The sequence below is a fragment of the Prionailurus bengalensis genome, chromosome B4 (assembly GCF_016509475.1).
Source record: "Prionailurus bengalensis isolate Pbe53 chromosome B4, Fcat_Pben_1.1_paternal_pri, whole genome shotgun sequence".
Lineage (NCBI taxonomy): Eukaryota > Metazoa > Chordata > Mammalia > Carnivora > Felidae > Prionailurus > Prionailurus bengalensis.
In genome coordinates, this window is record NC_057358.1 from 31,488,907 (window position 1) to 31,506,194 (window position 17,288).

At 39.8% G+C, this 17,288-nt stretch overlaps 1 protein-coding gene across 20 annotated transcripts in view; it reads right to left on the bottom strand.

Annotated features, from left to right (window-relative positions):
- Positions 1-17,288, bottom strand: part of PARD3 (par-3 family cell polarity regulator) — a 674,219-nt gene that overhangs the window by 540,951 nt on the left and 115,980 nt on the right. For all 20 annotated transcript variants that reach the window (XM_043563582.1, XM_043563576.1, XM_043563584.1 and 17 more), the window contains exon 2: positions 11,366-11,467. In XM_043563582.1, coding sequence (XP_043419517.1) covers positions 11,366-11,467 — 102 coding nt within the window. The remainder of the gene's footprint in view (positions 1-11,365; positions 11,468-17,288) is intronic.

A 17,288-nucleotide genomic window follows, 5' to 3' on the forward strand; every position in this document is an offset into this window, starting at 1 on the left:
TCCACATATAATAGAGATCATATGGTATTTGCCTTTTCCTTATCTATTTTACTTAGCAGAATGCCTTTGAGGCCCACCTATATTGTCACAAATGGCAAGATTTCATTTCTTTATTCATTCATCCATCAGTGGACAGTTAGGTTGTTTCCACGTCTTGGCTACTGTAAATAATGCTGCAATGAACATGCCAAATATATGTTTTTGAATTAGTGTTTTTGCTTTCTTCAGATAAATGCCCAGAAGTAAAATGGCTGAATCATATGGTAGTTCTATTTTTAATTTTTTGAGGAAGCCTCATATGTTTTCCATAGTGCACCAATTTACATGCCCACAATGAGTGCACGGGGGTTCCCTTTTCTCCACATCCTCACCAACACTGTTATTTCTTATCTTTTTTTATAATTGTCCTTCTAACAAGTGTGAAGGGACATCTTATCATGGCTTTGTATTTCCCTGATGATTAATAAGACTGAGCATCTTTTCATATATCTGTTGGCCATCTTCTATCTTTTTTGGAAAAAAGTCAATTTAGGGCTTCTGCCACTTTTTTAATTAGATTGTTTCAGGGGGTTTTTGTTTTTGCTGCTGAGTTGTATGAGTTCTTTATTTTGGATATTAGACTTATCACATATATGATTTGCAATTATTTTCTCACATTTGGTAGGTTGCCTTTTCATTTTGTTCATGGTTTCCTTTACTATGCAGAAGCTTTTTAGCTTGAAATAGCTCCAAAATATTTTTAGATTTATTAGTAGATTTATTCTGGAATTATACAAGGATCTAAGAGTACAAAGCCCTGCCAATTTTCTTCTTCCCCCAATATAAAATCCAGGAGGAAAACAAATCTGGTACTTTTTATATAATCTGTATCCTTATGAATACTTGTGTGAATGAATAAATGAATGGATGATCTTCTGTATCATATATAATTACTTCTTTGAAATTATTCAGATAATATTAATGAAAAAGAAGAAACTAAGCTATCCATCGTCCTTTTTTTCCTTTGTGTGATAATGTTTTATTACATACACAAAAAGTTGAATTTTACATATTTCACTCAAGATACAAAAGGGAAATTTTAAATAAATATTTTTAAAGACACAAATTGCTATAAATCACTTTTGGTAGCATTTATTCTGGAGTGCTTGTTTTGAGATGTGCTATTTTTCTGGAGAATTGTCACTGTCGACCAGGTAATAGTTTAAAACTGAAAATAAGGTCTGCCTCCCCACCCTCTACCCCCACAGCCGTATTGAGATATAGTTAACATACAACATCGTACAAGTTTGAGGTGTAGAACGTGTTGATTTGATACACCTATCTATTGCAAAATGATTACTACCTTAGTGTTAGCTAATACCTGCATCACATCACATAATTAACATTTCTTCTTTGTGGTAAGAATGTTTAAGATCTATTCTTAGCAACTTTTAGCATTTAATACAGTATTATTAACTATAATCACTATGCCGTACATTAGATTCATCTTAAATTTGTACCCTTTAACAGACATCACCTCTTTTCTCCCAGCTCCAAGACTCTGGTAACCACAATTCTAGGCTCTGTTTCTGTGAGTTCAGCTTTTTAAAATTCCATATGTAAGTGAGATCACATAGCATGTGTCTTTCTCTGACTTATTTCACTTAACATAATGCCCTCAAAGAGTTCCATTCATGTTATCGTAAATGGCAAGGTACCCTTCTTTTTTATGGCTGAATAATATTCCACACATAGAGAGATGTGAGATCTTCCATATCCATTCATCTGTTGATGTACACTTAGGCTGCTTCCATACCTTAGCTATTGTGAATAACACTGCAATGAACATGGGAGTGGAGCTACCTCCATGAGACAATGACTTCCTTTAGATATATACCCACAAGTGGGATTGCTGGATCATATGGTAGTCTATTTTTAGACTATTGTTTTCCATAGTGGCAGTGCCAGTTCACTTTCCCACCAACAGTGCATGAGGGTTCTCTTTTTTTCTACATCCTCACCAACACTTGTTATCTCTGCTCTTTTGATGATAGTCATTCTAACAGGTATGAGGTGATAGCTTATTGTGATTTTATCTGGCATTTCCCTGATGATTAGTGATGTTGAGCAACTCTTCATCTTATATCTGGTTGGCCACTTGTAAGAGTTCTTTAGAAAAATGTCTATTTAGTTCTTCTGCCCATTTTTTAATTTGGATTTTTTGTGTTTTTGCTATTGAATGCTATGAGTTCTTTATACATTTAGGATGTTAACCCCTTATCAAATATATTTTTTGCAAGCATTTTCTCCCACTCCATTGGTTACTTTTTCACTTTTTTTGATGGTTTCCTTTGATGAGCAGAAGCTTTTTTACTTGATGTAGTCCTACTTGCTTATTTTTGCTTTTGTTGACTCTGCTTTTGATGTCAAGTCTATTTGTGTTTTGTTTTGTTTTTTAACAATGCAGTCCTTGTTGGCTTTCAAACACTAAAAATTGAAACTGGGATCTTCACTGTTTTTCTGTTCAGAAAAATATGCATATTGATAGTATCCTGGAAATCCTCGAATGCCAAGGATTCGGAAAATAAATAATGTATTTCTTCCAACAACCATTACTGAGTACATATTACCAACCTCTTTTCAAATTGATAGAAATGTTAAATTAAAAAAGGGCAAATGAATATAAGTATGATAGAAATTTTTTACAAAAAATATCTAAGATAGTGTGACTTGTTTTTAAATCATTAGAAACTAGTACTAAAAGAATGAATGCTAACTAAATTTAACGATGGTGGTGGTAGTGATGTGACAAACAATGATGATGACAATTACCACTTACTGGGGCCTTATTTTGCCGAAGAGCACTGAAACCTTAACACAAATTCCCAGATTTAAACTTAAATCTGGTACACAACCTTATAGGTAGGTACAATTATTACCCACTATTTAGAGATGAGAAAACTGACATTAGAGAGATTAAGTAATTTGCTGAAGCTCATAAAGTAAAAAAAGTCATGGAGCCGGGATTCAAACACAGGCAGTGTGGCTTCTTACCCACCAAACAATATGTCCATCTTTGATGAAGTAACATAAAAACAAAGTGCACCAAACCAAGGAACCAAGCCTGGCCTACAACTAATATGATAACTGAAAGAGTGTGAGACTCTTTCCCCTACTTTTTCTGACTCTGGGTGCCCCTACTCAAGCAAAGTCTTGGCTGCTTTCCCTAGGAAAGCTCATGACCAGCCAATAGTGTGCAGGCTGTCCCCAACTTCAAAACTAATGCTTACGAAGAGCCTTTCCAATAGAGTGCTCATGCAGAAGGCTGAGCCCCCTTCTCTGTTCCTTCTACAAGCACTCCATATCACCACCACCTCTGCTACACCTGGCCCTGCACTCCCCAACCCATCCACCCACAAATCAATGAGCTGTGGGCAAACCAGTACCCATAAAATATTTAATTGTTGGGAAACAATCTCTCTGAATTAATTAATTAGCATTTGGTGCTCTACTCCACATTTAATTTAAATGTTTTCTTCTTTAAAGCCTAACTAAAATAACTCCATTTAGGAGGAAATTAATCAAGTCATCTAGTTAATGAAGTCTATTTATACAAATCACTTCAATTCCAAGTTACCAAACTCTTTAAATCAGTCCTTCCCTATGCCAATTCACATTAAAGTTTAAAAAGATGATCCTATTCTAAATCATATTTAGCAATGCCTAATGCTTCCTTGGAATAGGAAGACACATATTGGAATTAGGAAGACACAGAATTAAGGAGACATGACAAAACAGAACATCAGAAAACCCCCAGTTAATCACATACTCCACTCTCAGTGATAACTACTGATACTTTTCAGTGTGTCCCTTCAAGCTTTTCCTGACACACATAATTATTTCTACTAAAATTAGATGGTATTTCATATGTTGGCTTGGCCTGATTGTCGACAAATTTGTATCTGATTCATGAATTTATCTGCACTTCAATTCCAAACACCAACCCATCTCCAAAGCACTCAAAGTCACTAAATCAAGTCTGAATCCCTCATCTCCCACCCTGTCCCAAAGCTGGCCTCCTTGCAACATTCCCTGCCTTGCTGAATAGCCCACCTCCAGGCTTTACCGAGTCAATCACTCTCAGATCCACCTCGTCCCCACCATCTGCACCTGGTCCAGCCTCCATCAATCCAACACCTACTACGGCAAAATGTGCTAACTGGTAACCCTGCATCCACTCGGCCTCCCGTCCACACATCCTCATATTGCAGCCAGGGAGACACTTCTCAAACGTAAATCTGATCACCTAACACCCGATTTTCATTCACCTGCTCTTCAGATTCAGCTTGATCGTATTTTTTAGGCAAGTCTTGCTTCACCCTGACTTGGTTGGGGTACTTTATTCCACCTTCCACTGGCACCTTTCCTTTTCTTCAGACCATTATTTGTTGGTAACTCTACACTTCATTTCTGAGATTAATTCCAACTCTCACAATACACCATGAGGCCCCAGAAAGGAAGAACCACGTTTATTTTTGTTTCACACTACATAACACTGAGCATGATGCCTGGCACATAATAGGTGCTCAGTAAATTGGTTAGACTAACTAAAATTAGGACTAATAGTGTTTTTATCTTTCAAAGGAAATTATTACATGTGCTACATTATCATGATGATGATGAGATCCCAGTTCACAAAAATTCCCACACGTTTAGTAATAAGTAAAGGAATGTATTCGTAGACCAAGTCTCCAGCAAGAAATTAACTGGGGAAGGGGAGGGGAGGATGAAAAGAAAGTTATCCTAGGAACTCCTCAGCCCACTCCTATCTCCAGGACATGGACATTCTAAAAATAACTGACCTCATGCTGAAATTTAGTGTTTTGGTCTTGACAACAAAGGAATTAAAATCTCAAAACTTTCTCTTATCAGACACTTGTTTGGCTATGATTTAAATAAGGAGAAAAATCAAGTCTTTAAAGAAATTAAAATTAGATTTGTTGTAATTATGAGCTGTGAGCTCTCACTGTAATTTAAGCAGCAAGCCATTTCTTCACAGAGCAAAGTTTATTAATGCTTTAAAAACTCACTTTGGTATCACCAGATAAATTCATTTTAACAGTTCTTATTCCAGATCCAAAAATATGTTCTCTATTCTCATCTGAAGACTGTACAGACTGTGACTGCCTTCAGTATAAAAACAACAGACTGCTTCTCTCCACATTATCAATAACGAGGGCACAGAATGTATAAACGCCCTTTTTAAAGTACAAATGGGGGCGCCTGGGTGGCGCAGTCGGTTAAGCGTCCGACTTCAGCCAGGTCACGATCTCGCGGTCCGTGGGTTTGAGCCCCGCGTCAGGCTCTGGACTGATGGCTCGGAGCCTGGAGCCTGTTTCCGATTCTGTGTCTCCCTCTCTCTCTGCCCCTCCCCCGTTCATGCTCTGTCTCTCTCTGTCCCAAAAATAAAAAATAAACGTTGAAAAAAAAAAATTTAAAGTACAAATGTACATGTTTCCCACAGATAACCAGGATACGCTTGTACCATCACCTCATTGGACACTGATTTTTTTTATGGCTTGATGCCAAAACAAGTAAAATAATGATTTACACATAGTTAACAAAAAATAACACCTAAAACAGTAGAAAATAATGCACTTTTAAAATTAAAGCATGTTCCTGGAGCACCTGGGTGGTTCAGTTGGTTAAGTGTCCAACTTTGGCTCAGGTCATGGTTTCACGGTTCATGGGTTCGAGCCCCACACTGGGCTCTGTGCCGACATCTCAGAGCCTGGAGCCTGTTTCAGATTCTGTGTCTCCCTCTCTCTCTCTCTCCCCTCCCCTACTCATGCTCGCTCGCACTCTCTCTCTCTCTCTCAAAAATAAACATTAAAAAATAATTAATTAATTAATTAAAGCATGTTCCTTACCTGAAAGTTGTGCCATGCATATATTTCAAAAGCAAGATTTACTACAACACGTTTTGGCAATACTAACAGAAAATATCTAACGGGGCAGTAATATTATGAACATAAGAGCCACAAAAATGACATCAGTTTATAAGTTAGAAGCTATCTATCAATGAGGAGAATAATGAAAATGTGTATATGTGCCTCTGTACTAGCTTTATTCTACATGCAGAAATTAATGCTTGCCCATGATTCCAATAAATTTTTCAAGTCTCCTTTTCTCAACATGCTGAGACACTAGCCAGACTGCCCCCCAGAAAATACTGGGTTCTTCCCAACCAGCAGCAGTCCCCACAACAATCCTCCGTAGTGTCTGGCACCCAGTGTCCACTGCTCGAGCTTGTACAAACTTTCAGAAAGAGTTTAAATTGCTATTCCATTCAACCCTTCCTCCACAAAGAGCAAGGAACAGATAATGGAAGATATTTCCCAAGGTCAGAACCAAAATAGCACACACATGACATCATTCTTGATCAAAACAAAATGACACCCAAGTGTGACAAAGAAAATGCCTGCTACCACATCTTATGTCACCTTCAGCACCAAAATACAAAAAGGAAGACAGTGACGTGTAGAAGAAAAAGACACTCTTCCTGCTGCTCACGCACACAAAAGTGCCCTTCTCCCCAACTCTAAGCCCTTCACCAGTCTGCCTGAAATCTGTTAACGTTCTCACAGTTAGTCTCAAGCAACTGCCATGCAAAGGGAAGTGAATACAAAACATTTTTATTCTGTAATCTATTTGGAAATTTCAAGTTTTACTGTAGTACATGGAGGAGTGACAGGAGGGACCTAGACCAATTTGAGGAGAACTGCGAGAAGGTTCACTAAAATAATAAATAACGAAGACCACACTGGAAGGAAATTCAGACAACAAATGGCTTGGCACTTGGGAAAGCTCATATAGACAAATGCATTACAGCTGTTCTAATAGGTGCTCTAGATAATATAAAAACCATTTCAGGTTTTCATTCTTTGGCAAAATGTCAGTTGAGAAAACAGAGAATTAGATACTAAGAGTAAATAAAACACCATGACAGCATACACACTCTGATTCTCTGTTCCCTTTTACTGGGAAGCAGCAATGCAGAGAAGTGATAAACAAATCAGGGCATATTTACACGCCCAAAGTTGATCTAGAATATTGTAGGTCTTTGGGGCGTCTGGGTGGCGCAGTCGGTTAAGCGTCCGACTTCAGCCAGGTCACGATCTCGCGGTCCCGGAGTTCGAGCCCCGCGTCAGGCTCTGGGCTGATGGCTCAGAGCCTGGAGCCTGTTTCCGATTCTGTGTCTCCCTCTCTCTCTGCCCCTCCCCAGTTCGTGCTCTGTCTCTCTCTGTCCCAAAAATAAATAAACGTTGAAAAAAAAATTTTTTTTTAAAAAGAATATTGTAGGTCTTAGAAAATCAAACCTACTCCAAGAAGCCAAAACAACCCATGCAGATACCATTTTGAATAAACTTGGGTAAAATCCTAGTCACTGGAACCATAGAGGCACTAAAAGAAAACTTCTTCAGTGCTGTGCATTAAACTCTAATAATTAAAGGATAATGAGCAAAATCAGGTACTAATTAGGTACTTCAATTTCTTTTGCTATCATTTGAATTATTGCCTCTTAATCTAGTATCCCTCTATAAAAAATAATTTTTCATAATTTCACAAACTCACAGAGAGCAGGTATATCATTTACACTTTTGAAAGAAACTTCCCCATTACAGAGACTGATGGCACGGCCACTGAAGCACAGTCTCAAAGTTGAGTGAGCCTGAATACCATCTGGAGGGTTTATAAAACACAGATGCCCAAGCCTGGCTACCAAAGATCCTGCCTGCCTAGGCTAGGTATCTGCATTTTAAATATGCACCAGCACATTTTCATTAAGCAGAACACTTTTAGGGGAATTTTATTGTTTAAAAGAACTGCAATGCCTGTTTTAACCTAAAAGCAAAACAGGTGTCAAAATCCTTACTCAGAGTAGCTGCCAAAAATAGTTGAAAACACTCCAGGATGATTAAATCAGAGTCAAATTTCAGAGCCATGGAAAGGAGCCATACAACTGACTACATGCAACCCTTCGATCTGAATAATGCATCTGACAATACCATAAATGTAAGTGCTGAGATTCTGGATTATTAATTATATTTTTTATAGTTACAACTTCAAATGGGTCCTTTAAGAAGCTCATTCTTAAGGGCATCTCATGGTTTGTGAGTTCAAGCCCCGTGTCAGGCTCTGTGCTGACAGCTCAGAGCTTGGAGCCTGCTTTGGATTCTGTGTCTCCCTCTCTCTGCCCCACCCCCACTTGCACTCAAAAATGAAAACGTTAAAAAATATAAAACATTCTTCTTTAGGTTAAAGGATCTTTTAACTTGAATAGGAAATGCAATAAAAGATTCTAGAAAAATGTAGATTTGGGGGCGCCTGGTGGCTCAGTGGGTTGAGCATCTGACTTTGGCTCAGGTCATGATCTCACAGTTCGAGCCCTGTGTCAGGCTCTGTACTGACAACTCGGAGCCTGGAGCCTACTTCAGATTCTGTCTCTATCTCTCTCCCCCTCTCTGTCTCTGTCTCTCTCTCACTCTCTCTCTCTCTCAAAAATAAGTCAATAAACTTAAAAAATGTAGATTTGTCATCATCAAATTCACATAATATAAATATAAAAATTAAACACAGTTTATTAAGTATCCTCTGATTTTAATATGCAACTATTTTAGAAGATCATTCAGTTTGTCTCTTCTTCCATTCTTTTGTGTGACCTAATAGTTAATTGTGTTGAAAGAAGAGTATTATTTTCCATTCCTGAGTAACAAATTACCCCAAAGACCTAAACAACAGTATCAACCACCTTAACCTAAGTGATTCCTATAGAACACTCACTCCAACTGCAGAACACACTTTTCAAGGACACACGGATCATCCACCAAAATGCCACATACTAACCCTACGATAATAGCACATTTCAAAAGATTTTTTTTTAATCATACTGCTGAATATCTACATCTCAATACTCTACCTATTCAAAATGGGAATACTGTGGAGAAGGCATTTGCTGGTTAAGGTGCCGGGAAGAAGGGTGAGAAACTGTAATCTGTCATAAAGCATGACTGCAGGTGCTGAGCGTACATGAGTCTACTGAGCTCGGTGTTCTCAGGAGCACTGACACAGCCCCCTTCCCACTGACACAGCCCCCTTCCCACTCATACAACAAGCCAAAGTCCACGGAGGGTTACTCCAAGCAACACGCCAGAGCGAGGCACACCACAGAAGCATCTTATAAACTAATTTTTATTCACTCCATTCAAATGCCTAAAGTCAAAGCATGAAGCAGGTTCTGCCTCAAGTTGGTATCATCCTAAGTCTGTACACAATCAAAAAGGAAACACAGGAGGATAAATACAGGGGTTCTTAGAACGCAAGAATGCCAAAGACAAAAGTACGCAGATGACCACCTCAGCTTTCTCCACAGTAACTAACTAACCAAAACAAGTACCATACCAGAGTCCATAAATTCGTAACATGAAATACCATGTGCAGCTATGTTGGCATAGCCATGGTTAATGGGCATGGAAATATATTTATAATCAACTCAAAGAGAAAAGGCAGGCTACTATGCAATCCTTTTTATTTAAAAGAAAAAGAGCTGTGTCTGTATCTAAACAAAAAGAAGAGTCAGGATGCAAAGCACTCAAATAACAACAGGGATGAGCTTTGAGCAGCAATGGGATCACAAGTGATTACTTCCTTCTTTATAGGTTCCTTTTCTTCACAAAAAGCTATATGATTTTTATATCAAGGAAGGAAGGAAGGAAGGAAGGAAGGAAGGAAGGAAGGAAGGAAGGAAGGAAGGAAGAAATGGGGACAAGGAAAATATTGAAAGATTAATACAACCTAGTACATCTCTTTGTAATATTGTGGCTGGCCAAGGGCACCTATTTGAATTCTTTATAAACCTTGACCGTTGCTTTAAGCTTTGAAGTGGAACCACATAATAAATTGACTATAATTTAAGTCTCTAGATAAGTGTACTGCAGGAAAAGGATTTGAGAGTCACCTTATCCCTGGCTCACTGAAAAGCCCAAAACAGAGAAATGACACCAAGAGAAATAGCAGCAAATCATAAATGGGCAGAAAGTTCTGCATTTTTGACACAGTGTGTTCCTGGACCACAGGAGCTACAGGGACAAATCCTGCAATGGCAGGTGCTAGTAAATCAAATATCCTTGAATTTGCACACCATTTGATACATGAAATTTTTCATCTTCCTTAAGATTTCAAGAAAAAATAGAAGACATCCACCAATTCCGAACCAGGCACTATGCTGTGAGAAAGGAGGAGTAGAGAAGACATGATAGCTGCATTTAGCCAGCTCCCAGCGAAGTCCTCCAAGAGGGAGGATGAGGCAAAGGGTCAATGGGGGGGGGGGGGGGGGGCCCAAGGGGGAGGGGAGGAAAAAGGAGGGGGAGAGAGAGAGAGAGAAGAAGAAGAAGGAGGAGGAGGAGGAGGAGGAGGAGGAAGGGAGAGAAAGGGAGGGTAAGAGAGGAAGGAGGAAAAAGAAGGGGAGGAAGAGGGCAGGCAGAGGGAAGAAGGGAGAGAAATCTGTCCAGGAAAAACCAGAGAGAGTACTAGATAACTTTGCCAGCTTCCAACCCCATGATGATACATTCTATGTGCAGCTGGCAGCCCTTCCCTAAAGTGTGGCCAAAGGCTGCTCAAGCCCTGTCACCTCGTGACTTCTACGTGCAGAGCCAAATACCCTGTCACAAATTCTTAAAATACTGAATGTTACTTCTTTTCCTCCTCCTCCTCCTCCTCCTCATTCCCTCAAAGAGCACAGACAAAAGGATGGGTGCAAGGAGGACACTAAAGTGCCACGTTCACAATGCCAAAGTCACATACTACGCTGAGGATGGCATTGCGGTGTGAAAGCCCACCAAGAGCAACACTGAGGAAAGTATGGCTTTCTGAAAGCAGAGCACACACCGGGAGGAGGCCTGGGATGCACCTGCCCCCTCTGCAGCCAGTGTGCTGCACAGGCCAGCTTTTTGGGATAGGTCAGCACTCGGATAGGACTCAGAGACCTTGCGTTATCACACCCTGAAATGGACCTCCGTTGTCAAGAAAGATGTCAGGTTTGGTTAAAACAAAAGGAAAAAACTGGCACAGGAACTTCTTAAAGATACTTCTATTTAAAAAGCTACAATTTTAAAATTCCAAGACATAGTAAGCCTAATAATGTCCAGGGGTCAAGAAAAGCATTACACCCTAGAGTTCAGGGTAACGAAGTCTCACAATATCATGAGTGGCCCTAAGGTTCTTTAAAGTATGTGTCTCAACAGGAAAGGAAGTACTCCCATCTACCCGCTCCCTCTCCAATCTTCACTAAATGCATCCAGAGTGCCTTCCCTGGATGTGAACTCACTCTGTCTTTATCATCTGCTACATCACAGAGGGTGTCATCAAGGTCTAGTATTCCTCCATCTCCATGTTCAAGTCTGTGCACCTGTATCCAGTAGTTTGGATCCTGTAGAGAAGAACAGAAACACCAAATACAGCAAGTTAGCATCACCAAAGGAAATGCAACAAGCTAAACTGTGATAATTTCTTGCCCATAAAAGGGAATCAACAATATTGCAATTGATTGAAAATTCAGGTAGTCTCCTGTCTCTGCTGTTGTCAATTTCTCTTTTATGATGGACTTAAGCAAATTCTTTCCTTTGGCTGAGCTGCTGAGACATTGTTATAACAGGAACTACAGAAACTAGCACAAGTCATTGCATAAAAAATATTGGTTTCTTAAAGTATACTCGGTTTCCCATTGTCCACCACAAAATAATTTTTAATCCTCTCAATCCAATCCACACAGATATTCTAATAAGCAAGCAACATCTATCACATGCCTGAAAAACTCATGTCACAGCCTATCTGGGGGAAAAAAAGGAGGTTGCTCAAAGTAAGCCCTACAAACAGGTGTAAATATATTAATACAGAATAATGCTGACAATGCCATTAGTGAGCAAAGCAAGCTCAGAACAATGTGTGTGATTGGAGTCTATTTTTATAAAAACAAAGCTAGATACAACTGTATACATACATATAAAAATATCCCCAAAAATACACACCAAAATGTTCAGTGGTTATATCTAGGGAGTGGGATTGGGAGAAAAGGAAGATAGAGGACTCCATTTTAAATTTTGCACACTTCTTCATTGGGTGTGTGCACACCTGAATATGTATACACACACATATAAACACACACATATGCAAACACACAAACATACATATCCATACACATGATAATATAAAACCATACTTTAAAATAATACTTGAGGGGCACCTGGGTGGCTCAGTTGGTTAAGCACCAGACTTCAGCTCATGTCATGATCTCACTGTTTGTGGGTCCAAGTCCCACATTGGGCTCTATGCTGACAGAATAGAGCCTGGAGCCTGTTTCAGATTCTGTCTCCCTCTCTCTCTCTGCCCCTCCCCAGGGTTCCTGAACCACAGCCTACATCGACTGACTCACACCTTGAGGCCAAGGAATTCATATCCATAGGAAGCCATCCAAGAGAATGTCTAACACCTAAGGATCACTAAAACAAACACTTCTAAAAAATATGGAATTGTCAATCCTTGTCACTTTTTCACCAGCACAGAAAGCAGCTCAGACCCTAATTCTCAGTTATTAAACATTACCATAAAAACTACTAGTGCAAATAGCCTATAGTTACTCTGCACCCTCATTTGTCTGGATTTCTTTCAAAGGAGTCAGTACTCAAATTGGTTGTTCATCTAGAACACAGAGAGACTAAATTTGTAAAACACACAGCACACATCTCTCCCTCCTCTCTCTCTCTCTCTCTCTCTCTCTCTCGCTAACACACACACACACACACACACACACACACACACACACACACTGTGGCATCCAGCTTCATTCTTGAGCCTTACTCTGCATGATTCCCTGACTACAATGTCCTCCAGAGAGTCCTTAGGGACACCTGTTGCTATGAATCCAGTAGTGCTCCAAAATGTGTCATTTCTACATTTGTTGAGCCATCAAAGAAAAAAGTCCCAAAACAAACTATATCCCTACTCTTCCTTACCAAATGGCATTAACCCTCCAAGGGAAACTAGGAATAATCAATATCCTGCAGGTGAATAAAGAAAGCTATACCTTAACCATCATTCCATAGCCACTTAGAACAGGGCCATCCTGCCTTCCTCTTCCCAAGGAAGCTGTAGGATGACCTAATCAATTTAAATATCAACATTCATTTCTAAAAAACTTTCATACACAAAGAAGCAGACTGACCTCCAAAATGTGACTTATAAAACCTGCTCTTTAAGCTTCCCAATCCTCCACACTCGCTCTATATAAGGTCATAATCTACAGCCTTTCCAGAATATTTTTAGCTACTCCTTTGAAATAAGTTCCCTCCTAGCAATTTCTCAACCTCTTAACTTTTGTATTTTAGAACTTGCTGTGGTCCAGCCTTTCTCCATCAGTTAGTTCCCCTTTCACAGCCTGTATTAAGTCCTGCATCACTGTCTCCCTGCCCCCCATGGAGGCCTCCACTCCTCGGAGCCCCACCTTATTGTTCAGGCTAACCCTTCTGACCCATCACGACACCCCAGTCATCATCTTCTCCTAGAGCCTTTCCTGACCAGAAAGCCCCCAAGACAGGTTAGAAGTCTATCTCTAGCCTCACCATTAATGTTTCTGAAAACCATAGCAGTATGGAAAATAGTCCTCAGTGTAAACGCTGAGACTTTAAAAGCTGTTAATATATCTTATACAAACTAAAATAATAGTACAAAACCTTCTACTGACCCTACTTTACCCTCCAGTCACTCTACCAATTCTCTGATTCTCTTTACAGTGTAAGTTTTTTAAGATTTGATGTCTAAGATTCTTCTTCTCTCATAATCCTGTTCCAGTGAAGCTTACTCCCCACCACACTCCCAAAAATATCCATCAAGGTTACCAACTGCCTCCATGTTGCTTAATGCAATGGTCCATTCTTGAGACTCATTGTCCTTGGTCTATCAGCAGAATGTCATACCACTAATTATTCCCTCCCCCTTCAAATACTCTATAAACCTGGCTTATAATCTTTCAACTATCTGATCAAGGCTTGTCTAATTTTGAGATCCAGCTTTGTCTCCTGCCTCCAGAAGGGTCCTGATTCAATGGTCAGCTATGCCAAGCAGCCATGACAACACCATGTCAAAACACTTATCAGGCCAGCATTTATTAAATGCCACTCCATAATACATGAATAGAAACTATCTGGAGAGAAAACACTGAGTAGGAAATCAGCACTAATCCCAACAGAGCATACTATACAAAAAAAAAAAAAAATCAGATCTAAGCAGGGCACATAAAAACGACCTCTTCCCACAAGAGTATAAAATACAGGAAGGATATGTTTGCCACTGAGAAATACAATTCCCTGCAACAGTAGTCTCTCAGGAGATTTTAACTGGCTTTCATCAACACAATCCTCTATCAATAAACAGAGGATTTGCTGTGTTTTCAACAGAATAGTGAAGAACCCATAGGGAAAACTTTTCTTAAAAAGAGCATATTTGTTGACCCTACTTTGGTAGTTTACACTAAAAAGTTTGAAATATTAATAGCAGAAATCATTGTTGTCCCAGCTACAGAAACTTAGAAATGTAACTGAACAAAGAGTTGTGATAAGACACTTAAAAATACCCATAAACACTAATTCTACAATAAATATACCTGTCATTAGGTTAAAAAGCAAACATGACACAACACTCAATTAAAATAAGAAGAATCTATCTCACTCAGGGTGTGTATTTTAAAAATAACCAAAGATTTAAACACTAACAACAATATTACCATGACAACCAAAGATCCATTACACATGAGCAAGAAACGAGGAATGAAGTTCATCTATCAAGTGGATGAGCAAATGCCCTGGCCAGGCAAGGCTCCCCAGGCAAGGCTCTGTGGGGCCAACCACAGAGAAGAAATCTGGGGACAAAACCACATGAAGAACCACTGCTTCTCACCCAGACTGAGAACAGGGGCAGAGACCTGGCCTAAGTCTGGAAGGAAAGAAGTGGAGGGAACATGTCTAAGACGGGCTGAGAATGAAAGCACAGGCATAATTTGATAAAATGCCCATTGCAATGGATGCTGGTGCCCACTGTATTCCAGGACACAGTAAGAGAAAACAGTACCAGGAAAGTTCTAATGAAACACAGGCTCCATAAAGAAATCTCTCTAGCCCTGTAGAGAGAGCATCATCACATTGTGCCAAAGAGCCATGGGCTTCTGTGAGTTATGACCTGGTGGAATACACACCTGCTGCCTGTTTCTCACCCATACAAGTCTCAAGAAAAGTATCTGCAATTAGCAACAGCAATACCCTACTCTTGCAATAACTGTGAAAATGGTGATGGTCTGTATCCTGTCATGTTTTCAAATGAGAATATATATATGTACATATAAGACCATGAAAAGATAACGGAAAAATTATGTTGACTTAAAAATTAATTACTTACTATTTGCAAAGCACTGGATCAGGGCAAAGCAACAATTGTTGCTGTCAGAAATTAAAACTTATCAGGTAAGACATAAACAAGTTAAAAAGAGGTAGACCATGTGTCATAAGAAAAAGAGACATAAAAATGCATTGAGTTCAGAGGAAGGCAAGATTAATTTTGCTTGGAAAGATTCAGGAAAGGTTTACAATGAGCAGGCTGGAGGAAGGAAGAACATGAACTCATTCTCAGCAGAAGGACAGGTAGGAAGAGGGCGGGGGGGGGGGGGCAAGTGTGGGCAGCAGAGTTTATTCATTACATTGTGAACATAAAATTGGCTCCACAACAAAAATGGCAGGTAAAAACCTCCTGTCAAAGAGACGTATTCTGCCTCCATCCTGAAAGCCCACTGAAACTGCAGTACATATATATTCATCAAGGTATAGCCCCACAAAAAAACAAAGAGAACAGAGGGAGACCAGGGAACACAAGTGCCGGAGGCAGGCCCGAGAAAGCGAGCCCCAAGCTGACCATGTGGAAACCAGGCAGCAGTGTGACTTCCTCGGTAGGGCCCTACAGGGCTCTGGAACTGGGGAAACCAAGTGTCTCAGGAGACAGGAATGAAAATGGGTGGAAATATACCAGGATCAGCCTAAAGTCTCTTTCAGAATCAAAGTCCCAGTTTTCCCTCCTGACTCCACACAGCACCGTGACGGCCCCAGCAGCATCCTGGAGACTTCCTCTCCAGAGAGGGTACGATGAGGGGTGTGAACTGGGGGACCGAGGCAGAGCACCTGCAGAGGTACTTGAAAATGGGAGGAGATGAGTGAACATATACATACTGAATGCTAAGAAATCCAGCTCTCTGCTTCCACTTTTTCCCAGAATGCTGGCAGCTGGGTTTAGGCCACCTAGACAAAAGGCTGGAAGATCTCTCCCTGGGCATCTGACCACCTGAAGACAAAAGACCAGGTGACCCTCCTGTGCAGCTCCAGCTTTCAAGCCCTTGCCCATACCCTGTGGTCTCTGTTATAGTCAGCACTTCTTACTCAGCCAATAACAGAGGTACAGACCCTGAGGAAAAAAGCTCGAAGGATGGAATATAGGCCAAACAAATAGAAAACACACATTGAGAAAAACAGGTTATATAAAAAGAAGATGGTCACAAAAAATCCAACATTGATACCCTAAGAGTTCATGTTACATCCAGGTGGCAAAGGAAGACAAAAAGGGAGGGAAAGAGGAAAGGAAAGAAATTGAGGAAAACAAAACAAAACGCTCCTAGAAAAGTTGAAACCACTGCAAGTAGAAAGTCATTAGAAGAGCTGAGAAGAGTTGAAGAAATCTCCCCAAAAAGTAATGGAAAAAAGAAGATTATAAAAATGGGTAATAAAATAGAAGACGAGTCAAGTCAAGCAGCTGAATAAAAGAAGTTCTAGAAAAAGAGAACTGAGAAAACAGAAAAACAACAGAAAACCATTCAAGTTAGTTCCCCAGGATGACAAGAGTTTCCATTTTTAAAAGGCCCTTAGAGAACCCAACACAAATTATGAAATCAGGCATACAACAAGGCATATGAGAACAGAACAAAAAAGACAAACAGAAGATAAAACAAAAAACGTCCAGAAAGTAAAATACAAGTACCACAATGAATGGGTAAGGAATTAAAACAAGTTTGGCCTTCTCAAGAGCAACACAGGAATCCAGAGGACAGTGGTGTTAATACTGTCTTCAAAATTCCTAAGAGAAATGGTCCCCAACCAAAAATACTACACCTCATCCAACAACGACCAGTAAAGTGGAAAGGTAGAAAAAAATTTTTTTAG